The 12,799-nt window shown below is 38.9% G+C and overlaps 1 protein-coding gene across 1 annotated transcript in view; it reads right to left on the reverse strand.

Annotated features, from left to right (window-relative positions):
- The window catches only part of KDM5B (lysine demethylase 5B), an 82,592-nt gene that overhangs the window by 22,990 nt on the left and 46,803 nt on the right, over positions 1-12,799 (reverse strand). Inside the window, exons 10-16 of the mRNA XM_058701673.1 lie at positions 11,731-11,889; positions 10,564-10,745; positions 9,110-9,272; positions 5,703-5,822; positions 4,113-4,307; positions 1,288-1,469; positions 1,008-1,132 (exon numbers count right to left, since the gene is read on the reverse strand). Coding sequence (XP_058557656.1) covers positions 1,008-1,132; positions 1,288-1,469; positions 4,113-4,307; positions 5,703-5,822; positions 9,110-9,272; positions 10,564-10,745; positions 11,731-11,889 — 1,126 coding nt within the window. The remainder of the gene's footprint in view (positions 1-1,007; positions 1,133-1,287; positions 1,470-4,112; positions 4,308-5,702; positions 5,823-9,109; positions 9,273-10,563; positions 10,746-11,730; positions 11,890-12,799) is intronic.

Raw genomic sequence — 12,799 nt, forward strand, 5'->3', positions numbered from 1 at the left:
TTAAGCGTCCGACTCTTGGTTTCCACTCAGGTCATGATCTCACAGTTTCGTGAGTTGGAGCCCCGCGTCGGGTTCTCTGCTGGCAGCACAGAGCCTGCTTGGGATCTTCTGTCTCCCTCTCTCTGTGCCCCTCCCCTGATCATGCTGTCTCTGTCTCTCTCAAAATAAACGAACTTAAAAAAAAAAAAGAAAAGAAAAGAAAGAGATGGGAAAGGAAGTAGTGACTTTCAAGGTACTAACAAGAGACAGAAACTTTGACTTTGATTAGCACTAAAATGTGACAAACCAGGGGGGTGCCTAGATGGCTCAGTTGGTTCAGCATCTGACTCTTAATCTCAGGGTTCTGAGTTCAAAAGCCCTACGATGGGCTCCACCCTGGGTGCAGAGCCTACTTAAAGGAGAAGAGAGGTGGGGGCAATGATAAACCAGAGACCCATAATTTAATAACATGCTACCTCTGTCTTGAGATCTAGTCTTAATTTTTTTTAATGTTTATTTATTTATTTTGAGAGAGCGGGCGCACACATGAGTGACCAGAGGAGGGGCAAAGAGAATCATAAGCAGACCCTCTGCTGTCAGCACACGGCCCAACATGAGCCCTGTTTGTGAGTCACAAACCATGAGATCATGACCTGAGCTGAAATCAACACTTGGACACTTAACTAAGCTACCCAGGTGTCCTGAGATCTAGTTTTTTAAAAAAAAAATGTTTTTCTAAGGTTCCATATAAAATGTGAAACATTTTTGTACTGAGACAAGAAGTGTAAAAGTTATTCTGTTTCCGAATACTATGACCTTTGTTAAATATACGATCTTGTACAATTCATATATCAAGATTTTCCTGTGATGGAAAGGGCATCTGCCTCATCCACTAGTGGCTTTATAACTTTCTCTGCTAACACTCCGTAAACCAGCATCAGGTCGTTTCAAGTAACCTGTTCATTGGTAACTATGTTGGCTACATTACAATCAGTCCCAATCTGCCAATCACCAAGAATATCACATACTTTTCTTTTTGTTAATCTTTGCCTCCAAAGCTTCATTCACATTCAGGGCCCATTCGTTGTAAGATTCTGCTCGAAGCTTCAATGCATTCATCATGGGGTAGAGATCATCCAGAGTGTATCTATACCTAGAAACAGAGGAGCAGACATAGTTTTGAGATGTCTGGGCTTGGAGAAAATCACATATTTTACACACAGTACTTCAGCCCTGGAACAGGAACGCCACAGAGCTTTTATTAAGGATTTAGGGTTTTCCAAAGAAAAGATCATTTTTCCTACTCACCTCAGTTTATATTTATAAGGGGGACAGGAACACAATTCTTTCACATGATGCAGGCAAACAAGCAGGCCAGGTTTACAAGAACAGGAGATGGCAGACATGAAGCATGTCGTTTTGCATTTTATACACTGACGCTCATCATCTGGCAACAGCTCAAAATCCATTCTTTCTGAATCAATTACTCCCTAAAATAAAGTGTACTTTAGAGACCTCCAAAGGATAATATAATCCACCGGCCCCCAAGAAAACTACATAACAGCTGAGTTAAAAAAAAAAAAAAAAAAAAAAAAGTGGGTGGGAGGGCCTTACGAAAATAGGAGTGCATGATTAAAAATGTCTGGAATACAAAGTAACAACAACCTAGCTACTATGGGCAAGGTAAACTACCTCATTTGTTTAGAGAGAACCTCTTTTTGGACAAGGTAGGCCCTTATGTTTGGTCATTGTGATCAGAGTGTGTATGAAAACAGTTATCAATAGGATCGTGCACTACTGACATTAGCTGTTTATTCTACTACAAATTGGCTCTGTCCATAATCTGGATATAGACGATAAAAGCAAAAGAAATGTATATACTTTCTACTTCAGAGGAAATATTATACAGGAATTCAGAGTAATAAAAAGAACAAGAGTAAATAAAAAGGAAGGAAGAGGAAAAGACTGTCATGAAGGGATTATTGATGGGAAGATGCTTAGTGGTAGATCAGCTCTCACATGAAAAAGTTATCTAAAGGGATTATTATTTATCCAAAATGTTAGAAAAACATACAATAAAGACTACAGTCATAATGAAGTATTTCCTAATTGAAACAGTATCAAGAAAAATAAGATACTGAACCAGTAAATTTCAACTGCAGTTTGTACCACCTGACACCTGGAGAGCCCTCTAGGATATACTTTTGTCACTCAAAGATCAAGCATTTACCACCTTTTCTCCTTATCTAAAAGGGAATCCAAATCCAACCATGAAAGTGCCAGAAGCTGATTAAGTCAATTTATGAGACACCAAGCTCCTTTGTTTTACTGTTACTCTGTATTTCAACCTTTTGACCATTTTACTTCCTGATTACAAGGACCAACAACGACAGAGGAGAGTAAGAAAACCACTAATGAATGAATTTTGGTTTTAAACTGGAACTGATCATTAAAAAGGACTTGGAAATAAAAATGGTTGCACTTTTATTTAAAATGAGATTAAGGACCAACTTTACAGATTTTCCTTGAGAATGACCCATATACAGTTTGCCCAATTTTAGTTTGTAAATTTCCACACCTAGAAAAAAATTTTAAGTTCTTCAAGTTTCAAAAATGAGTTACCATTATTGCTATAAGACCTTGGTAAAGGCACTTAAACCCTCTGGGCATTGTTTTCCCTAACTGTAAAATATCAGGGGAAGGTGAGTAAGCTGTTGTTGATCTGTACAGGCTTCAGGGAGTCAAAATTCAAGGATTCTATCTAAAACAGCACATTAAAAAAAAAAATGAATGTGACTATTTATTTGCAGATACCACTGTCCCCAAAAGTCTAACAAAAGCTAATAAACAATTGAGTTTATTAGCAAGGTTGCAGTATACAAGTAGTCAATATACATAAGTCAATTATATTTATAAATATAAGCCATAAACCATTTGAAATAAAAATTGTTTTAAAGTATCATTTATAACAGTACCAAAAAACATAAAGTATATAATTATAAACCCAAGAAACTATGTATAAGATCTGTATGCTGCAATCTACAAAATACCGAATGAATGAAATCAAGATGACTTAAATAAATGGTGGATATACTATGTCCATGAACTGGAAGAGTCAACATTGTTAAAATATCAATTCTCCCAACTATATTCATGGACTTAATGGAGTTCCAATGAAAGCCTAACAGGTTTTTTGGTAGAAATCAAAAAGCTGATTCTCAAATTTATATGTAAAGCAAAGGAACTAAGATAGCCAAACCAATTTTTTAAATGAACAAAGTTGTACGACTCACACTACCTCATTTCAAGATTTATTACAAAGTTACAGTAATCAACAGCATAGGGTAATAGCAATAGATAAATGCATAAATTAAGAGAAAACAACAGAATGTAGAAATAGACCCATATAGGTGAGTCGAATTTCAACACAAAGGTGCCTGGGCATTTCCACAGAAAAAGAACAGTCTTCTCAAGACCTGGTGCTAAAGCAATGAGACACCCATATGAGGAAAAGAGTCATCCCAACCCACACCACACCTTACACCATAAATAAAAATTACTTGAGATGAGTTAAAGATTCATACGTAAAACCTAACACTAAAAATTCTAGGTGACTGACTATACAGGAGAAAGTCTTTGTGACTTTGGGTTAGATACGATTTCTTAAGGACATAAAAGAGATGCAAAAAAGAAACAACTGCTTAACTGAACTTCATCAAAATAAACTTCTGCTTTTACAAAGACACTGCTTTGAGAATGAAAAGACAAGCCACTGACTAGAAGAAAATATGTGTAGAGCACCCATCTGACAAAGGATTGGCATCCAGAATACACAGAAGTCTCACAACAATCCAATAAAAAGGGGGCTGGGACAAAACATTTGGACAGACACTTATCAAAGAGATACATACACAAGTAGTAAATAAGTACACACATGATAAGATGTTCAATAAATCAGTAGCCATTAGAGAAGTAGAAATTAAAACCACAAAGAGATACTACTACACATCTATCAGAATGGTCTTAAAGGAAATTAGACTAAGAAAAGACTTCTTAAAATGGTACTAATACGTGTAAGAATTTTACTAAGTAATGCCCTGAGATATGCAATTAGAAGGATTCCAGAACCTTACCAATTTACGGACAGTTTCTCTTAAAGCTTTCTCATCCTCAATCATAATGGCCATGTCTTTCTGAACAGTTGAAGCCACGACGACATCTAGTACATCAGCCTTGGAAGCCATCTTACAAATCATCTCATCGTGGGAAAATACACAATAGCGGTGAAGCAAACGATAATGCTCCACACACTGTCGGCCTAATGGCAGCTGGGTCAAAAGACAGAGAATACATGACATTCATTCATCTTTCTCCTTCCTATTTCCAAAGACTTTTGACCATTATCAAATTACTAAATATGATATTCTGGGTCATAATATAAATATCAACCCTAAAACCAGACTCTAAGAAGCCTTGGGCCTTTTTTTTTAATCTTTGCGTCTCAAAAGATCTGGCATATTAGGCAGTTAAAAAAAACCAATGGACTTGGGTGACTGGCTGGCTCAGTCAGAAAAGCATGCAACTCCTGATCTCAGTTGTCATGTGTTCAAGCCCCACGCTGGGTATAAACTTAAAAAAAAAAAAAAGTATTAACAATGTATTATTGTCTATAACAATGTAAACTCTAACTGGACATATGAATTTACACATTTCCTGAAACAACTATGCTGAACCAGTGTGGGTTAACCTACTCCAGGGAATAATAATGCTCCAAAGTAGAACAGAAAATAATTTTAGATACAGGTGGTACTATTACACAGGAAAGCACTGAAACAAGGTTATAATTCATCAGATTTAACATCACACACTTAAACTAGATCTTTTTATGTAAATGAAAAGTAATATTACTAATACAAAAAGTCTACTTTACAAGGCACCTGGATTTGGCTCAGGTCATGCATGACCTTGTGGTTCATGGGATTAAGCCCCACGTAGGCTCTGTGCTGACAGCACAGAGCCTGAGCCTGCTTGGGATTCTCTCTCTCCCTCTCACCTGCTCGCACTCTCTCTCTCAAAATAAACAAACATTAAAAAAAAAAAATCTAGGGGCGCCTGGGTGGCTCAGTCAGTTAAGCATCCAACTTCGGCTCAGGTCATGATCTTGCAGTTCATGGGTTTGAGCCCTGTGTCAGGCTCTGGGCTGACAGATTCGGATTCTGCTTCGGATTCTGTGTCTCCCTCTCTATCTCTGCCCCTCCCCTGCTCATGCTCTGTCTCTGTCTCTCTCTCAAAAAGAAATAAATATTAAAAAAAAAAAATCTACAACCAAAACCAAATACATCATTGAAAATTTCTGTCCTGTAGATAATTTAAGCTACTGCTGTATAGTCTTAGGAGTGAACTGTTTGTTATGAGTTTGCAATGAAATCCTGAATTTCACCGAAAATGTAAATCAACAGACTCATTTATTCATCAAGTCTCACTTTTACAGAAGAAAAACATTATCAGCTGAACCCAGTAGTGCGCTTAGTTAGTACAGCCCTGCTTTACAATGTGATGCCAAGTACTCTATCTCACTATGGATGGTAAACAATTTGTAAACCAGCCATTTGAGCAGCAACAGGTTTAAGCAACCATACACATGAAAGCTTTTAAAGTATTATATACCATTTCTGTAGGAAAACAATACATTTGAAAAGGCTCACTAAGTCATAATTACATACCCAATCAACAGTGCAGAAGTTAACAGCCTCAGCAAAATTAAAACCTTGATTAAAACCACTGTGGTAGGCTCTTGGAAACGTAATCACAAACTCCCCAGCACACTGATTAGTTCGGTAAACCTATAGAGACAGAAATTGGAGATTTTTAGTGACATCCGTGAAAGACAAACTGGGCACAGACTATCAGATAAGTCTCCAGAAAGGGAAGCTTTCTGCTAACTAAAAGTGAACCATAAAAAAAGAACTACGGTAGAAGAATCACAGAGATACTCGTTTCTGTCACAAGATGGAATAGTACCCCAGACTAGTAGGCTGATTATTAATATCTGAATAGAACACATGGCTTTTACTACAAAAATTTGGCTACATCCAGGATTAGGACACATCTTTCTAAATATAGCTACAGTTAAGAATATTCTAATTTTATTATACCAAAATAGGATCTCCTACCACCAGTCATCCCATACAGCGATCTTGATTTAGGCCTCAAACTTACCTCCCAACAATTCCCCTTTTCTCACCACCCACTCAACGAAGAACAAAACAAAACAAAACAAAAGCCTGCATTGGGGAGCCTGGGTAGCTCAGTCGGTTAAGCATCTGACTTCTGCTCAGGTCACGATCTCACCAGTTTGTGGGTTCAAGCTCCGTGTCAGGCTCTGTGCTGACAATGGAGAGCATGCTTGGGATTCTCTCTCTCTCCCTCTCTGTCTACCCCTCCCTGACTCATATTTTCTCCCTCTCTCTCAAAATAAAAAACTTAAAAAAAAAAAAAAAACGTGTATTAAGGCAGCAGTCTCTTGGACATCAGCCTTAGCAACATTTTTCTGGATAGGTTCTCCTCAGGCAAGGGAAATAAGCAAAAATAAACTACTGGGACTACGACATATTAAAGAGCCTTTGCACAGCAAAGGAAACCATCAGTAAAAATGAAAAGGCAACCCACTGAATGGTAGAAGATACTTGCAAATTATCTATCCATTAAGGGATTAATATCCAACAACTCAACACCAAAAAATAGTATAATAATAATAATAATCCAATTGAAACGTAGACATGAGTAGACATTTTGCCAAAGAAGATATAGAGATGGCCAGCAGTAGGTGAAAAGATGCCCAATATCACTAATCATCAGGAAAATGCAAATCAAAACCACAATGAGAGATTTTACACCTCTTAGAATGGCTAGTGTCAAAAAGACAACGAAGGGGCACCTGGGTGGCTCAGATGGTTAAGCATTCAACTTCGGCTCAGGTCATGATCTCACGGTTTGTGGGTTTGAGCCCCGCATCGGGCTCTGTGCTGACAGCTCAGAGACTGAAGCAGAGGTGCCTGGGTGGCTCAGTCAGTTGAGTTTCCAATTTCAGCTCAAGTCTCTATTTCACGGTTTATGAGTTTAAGCCCCGCAGTGGGCTCACTGCTATCAGTGCAGAGTCTGCTTCTGATAGTCTGTCCCCCTCTTCTCTCTGCCCCTCCCCCGCCCACAGTGTCTCTCTCAAAAATAAACATTTTTAAAAAATTTGTTCTTGGGGTGCCTGGGTGGCTCAGTCGGTTAAGCATCTGACTTCGGCTCAGGTCATGATCTCGCGGTCCGTGAGTTCAAGCCCCGCATCAGGCTCTGTGCTGATAGCTCAGAGCCTGCAGCCTGTTTCAAATTCTGTGTCTCCCCCTCTCTCTCTGACCCTCCCCCGTTCATGCTGTCTCTCCCTGTCTCAAAAATAAATAAATGTTAAAAAAAAAATTAAAAAAAAATTTGTTCTTAATTAAAAAAACCTATAGTGCTCTAGGCACACAGATCCTCAGGCTGAACTTACTCCCATAAAATAATAAAATTAAGTATCTTTTCAACATCTCTCTCTCCATCTTGTCCAACACGTAGTTCCTGGACTAAGAGTATTAACACCAACTGGGAACTCGGAAATGCAAATTCTCGAGCACCACCCAGACTAACAGAACCAGAAGCTCTGGGGGTGAGGTTCAGCCATTCGGGCTTCAGATATAGGCGGAAGTTTGAAGACCACTACCCACCACATGGGCACAATCCCTTCTACAGGGAATAGTTCCTCCCCTCTACCCCAAATCCACCAAAAATATTCTTTATCAGAGCTCCAAGTCTTAGTTCAAATGATCATTACAAGTCCTTTCTAATTCTCCCTAGAGTTAGTGCATCAGCCTCATAGTTGACAGCACTGTTAAAGCACACCACCATTCCATTATCTGTGTAAAGAGTATCTGTCTTTAACCCTTAAATTCTGAGTCTCAAATGCACAGGCTCACTCATCCATCTCTGCGGGTCCAGAATCAAGCCCCATGGGTTCCTCAACTAAACCACTGAGAATCATGGCCAGACGTCTCATTTAGGGCAAGTTACTTATAACAAGTCAGAAAGATCAGTCAATATGAGGGGGAAAAATCAATGTGAAAAATACCAACACAAGGAGATGGTGGTATTTTGGTAGTTATTGGTCATTACTTTCTAAAAGCTAGTCTCCAAGAATAATTTATGATCCCTCAAAGAAAAATCCTTTCCATCTGTCCCCACTTACTAGCCCGTGGCCCCCAAAGCATGAAATTTAGGTCACAGCAACATCAGGAATGCACTTCAGCGCAGTGACCGTACCATCTACATTCGACTTAGCTAACTGAGATGGACCCCTCAACTTCACACGTTTCACTCTGGCCTCCCTAAATATCTTCAGAGCATTCTCCAACAGGAAACCATATACAAGTAAGTGTCACTTTGTACACCAACCTCAGAGGTGGTATCACCAACAACAGCACCTTTCAGTCTAGAGGAGGAACCCTGAAATCTAAGCTCAAGAGCTCGCAATAAATTTTCTCTTTAAGTAAGCTTAATTGGGGTGGAGGTATAATACAACTAAGACCTACCAAGCATGGAGATCATTTCAGTTTATCATTCAAAATTAAGTTCAAATAGATTCCATAATTTTTTTTTAAGGTAGGGACAGAGTATAAAGGATTCTGACACTAGAGCTTAGATCTAATTATTAGAACAGAACCTAGACATTTTCACAGTAATTTATACAAATAACATTAAGGTCTTTGTTTTGTTGCATTGAAAGACTGAAGCTATAAAGAAAAATTATGGTTTAGAGAGCTTGAATTAGACACTGGAAAAAAAAAAAAGAAAGCATCACAACTTAGTATTTGCAAAATATGGCTGCTTGGCAACCTAGTTATTAGCTGCAACAAATTAGTTTTTATGGTGTCCAAGGATCTAGTCTGACTGGCTTATTGCAGTATAGTATCCAATTACACCAAACAGCTGTTTCTGCTAGGCAGTTATGGTATGGAACACATAACCAAATCAATGCATAAAAAACTGAGTAAGGGAAGAGAAGTGGTAAATTAAGCCTGAGTGGCAGGAGGATTGACCCAGAACATACAGGCACTTCATGAGTCATCAGGGTATTGGGGTTCATGATGGTCACAAGCTGATGGAGAAGATCTGGCTGGGACACAAAGAGCTCTGGAGCTAGTTTCTTCATTACATTTTCTAGCTGCTCGGCAGCATACCCTGGGACTCCATACCAGGTTTTTGGCTCACCCCTGCAAACAGATTGTAAAAATAAATCAATCTCAAGAAATACATAAACATGAAATTTCATCAGAAAAAAATCAGTCTGCAACAACATAAACAAAAAATAGTTCACAAGTCGTATATTTCAGACCCTGCTCTGTTAAGATTATGCTACACAGGAATGTTCTGAGTGTCATTAGAAATGTGATCTGAACATACAGAATGCATTTCCCCCCTTCAAATGTATAGAATTTGAACATGAGACTTTCTGTCCCAGGTCCCTCTCCTCCTTCCCATTTTTACCTGATCCTTTAGAAAGTGTAAATATCTAGAGTTTCTAAGAATATAAGATAATGTGTTAGCTACAGGGTATGTGGTTACCACAATTTCTTAGAGCAATTGACAAGGGATGGCAATTCTCCATCATCCTTTTCCCTTGTCCGTTCTGACACGCAAGGTTAAATCAAACACTAATAAGGCAATTAGCATTTCTAAAGAGCTCTTATTCTTCAAAGCACTTTAAACTGTCAACCAATTAATTTGTAACATCCCTGTGAGGTACGGTAAATATAATCTTCATTTTACAGCTGGGAGCAATTGCCTAGGGAAGCAGAACTGATGCTCCACATATATTTGCCAACTCCCTCTTTCTTGTGGTACATTCTCAAATTCCTCGTGTGGGGACTTAAGTGAGTTACAGATCTTCAAATATTTCTGTACTTAGAAAAGCAAGGGAAATGGAGGGGGTAAAAAAACAGATGTGAAAGAAGAAATCGCTTTGCTTAGAGTTTAAAAAAAAGTCCGAATATGTGCACCCGGCCACCACGCACACACGCACTGACGAAGCCCATTCTACTATGTATAATGACGCCAGAATTCAGCAGCACGAAATAGAAGCTGGCAGTTCCAAGGACCTGGACTCTAGCACCTAGACTTCACTACTCTTCCAAAGGGTATCTGAGCTGCCACTGGCATGGAATGGGATTTTTCCATAGTAAGAGCAAGGCTCAGTGCTTTTTAATCTTTCCATGAGTAAAGATTTTTCACTAAAATCTGTCCACCCTCTCTGCAGAAACATGTTGTACCTGAAAAATAGTGTGTGTACAATTTCAGGGGATTTATGGACTTCCTAGGAATCCTTAAGAACCACTGCCTTAACTTGTTAAGATGCCTGTTCCAACAGTAGTGAAAACTTGAGCGGGGGGGAAAATAGCTCATTACTTTTCAGACACAGTTGAAGAGTTAAGACACATCTGAGACGAAAAGGAAAGTTTCCAGCCCAGCTCGCATACCATTTGTAGGTTATCTGGAACTTCTTACCAGTGCAGGTAGTTAATCGAATAGCTCCAGTGGTCTTCAATATGCCAACAGAATGAAGAAAAGCACATCCCTACATATAACCAAGGAAGTTTCATGCCACATATATCAGCGGTAATGTGAGCAAGGACAGACTGTTCCATCACTGGCATATTGTTCAAATTCCAGCCACTATCAAGATATTCCTAAAAAGAAAGAAGCAAACAAGGTATAAAGGTTTAGCTACATCATGCTAACGTTTTAGATTCTGCACGTTTCAGAAAGCTGACTGAAAACAGTCTTCAAAACAAAAAGGCTGGGATCAGAGGAAAGGAGGGGAGACCACTATGCTGACTTCTTAGATGCCCATATATTACTTCTGCTCAGTTCTGAACTTTATATAAACGGACTCATATAGTATACATTTCTGTATCTGCCCACTCCCTTTGTTCTGGCTACAGAGGAAATACATCGTATCAGTCTGTTTATATCAAGTTCAAAAACAGGCCAGCTAACCTATGGTGCTCCAAGTCAGGATAGTGGTTGTCCTGAGACAGGGAAGGTAGGAAAAGAGGGAGGACAAAAGGGGAACTTCAGGGGTAAGGTCTGGTAATAACAGGTAATGTCCTTATTCTTGTTCTAGTGCTGGTTACATGGGTGTATTCAGCTTGTGAAAACTCATCAAGCTGTGCACACTGTTATGTACTCATCTATGTTAGATTTCAAAAAGGTTTAAAAAAAAAAAATCTTCCTAAAAGTTTGCTATTGTGGAAAATACTAGACTCATAAACACTGAAGTTAAAAGATAAACAGGTCTGGTCCCAATCCCTCAGATTTTCTTCAGAAGGAGAAACCAAAGTTATGGACTGAAGGCACAGGGGAGGTTAAGCATCTCCCCACATCATCACAACGTAGTAGAACAGCTGGGACTAGAATTGTTCTGTGGGCTCTTTCTACTTTTCTTGAAATCATTAAAAATCTAGTAATCAAAAATGTGCTGAAAGTAATCATAAATATTACTTTAAGCCAACCAAAAAGAATTTTAATTAATAATTCAAGTTCCAACCATACATATATTTGCAGTAAGGCCATGAATGCTGTACTATGTCCTTTAGATAAGGATATGCTGAACTATCAGCTTTAAATGCAGGTCTCTGCTTGAAATACAAGTGCCTCACAGCTACAGCCTACCTCCTCTTCAGGTGAAAGTTTGATTTTCCCATCTCGGACAGGGAAGCCACTGCCAAATTCTTTTGAGGCAATATCGGCTCCATATTCTACTGTGACATCCTCTTCAATAGTGCTTACCAGTCGCCAAAATTCTTTCTCAACCAGTTCTGTGGGAACCATCTGGAAACAAAACAATGAGGAAGAGAAAAAAATGAATTTTTTCTCAGACACTCACAAACTACCCATGACCAATCTGAAGAGATTAGCTAAGTGACAGGAATCATAGGATAGCACCCTAAGGAAAATTATATCCATAACGTTCCACAATTGATCCCAGGCAGTTCACACATACACATTATTTTCTGAAAGCGACTGTCTAACTAAAGAGGAAGTACTGATTAAGAATTCAGGTTCCTCTATCACCAACCTGGCTACGACTCTAAAAGGGAGTCAAGGAAAGCAAAATTCTGACATTCAAAAACTGGAGATGCTTTTTTGTATGGGAAATAGAATACATAACTTGATGGACTATTACACAGTAATAATAGCTGTGTGTGAAGGACGCTTTATCCGTGAGAGGTGTCCAAACACATTACCTGGGTGCACCTTACGCTCCTCTCACTAGGCCTGGCTGACAGTGGTGCAGGGAGCCATGAGAAAAAGAGTGCAGAACGTGAACAAAAGCGCAATTACTCTACAGCAGTACAAAGAGCCACCAGACGGAGTGTCTAGGATCTGTGGTTAATCCCACGTGAGTCTAGAGACAGGTAACTTAAATGCGATCCCTCAAGGTCCTCATCTTCTAAGTAAAATGAAAAACTAAGCACAGATAGAAGAGGTCACATGCATACCACCAACTGGTGAAGCAAACATACCAGAAAATAATATACTACAGGAGGTGTCAAAAGAACTGAAAATTCAAAAGAGCATATTTTGAATTTATAAGCCCATCAAATAGGCAAACATTTTAAGTAACTTAACAGCTAGCGTTAGTGCTTTTAGGGAAAAACAAATTCACTCATATACTGCTGGGTTCCCTTAAATGATACAGCCATTAGAGTAGGGAGAAAATTCATCTGACCTCAGTAAG

Source organism: Neofelis nebulosa, chromosome 15, assembly GCF_028018385.1.
Source record: "Neofelis nebulosa isolate mNeoNeb1 chromosome 15, mNeoNeb1.pri, whole genome shotgun sequence".
NCBI classification, from domain to species: Eukaryota; Metazoa; Chordata; class Mammalia; order Carnivora; family Felidae; genus Neofelis; species Neofelis nebulosa.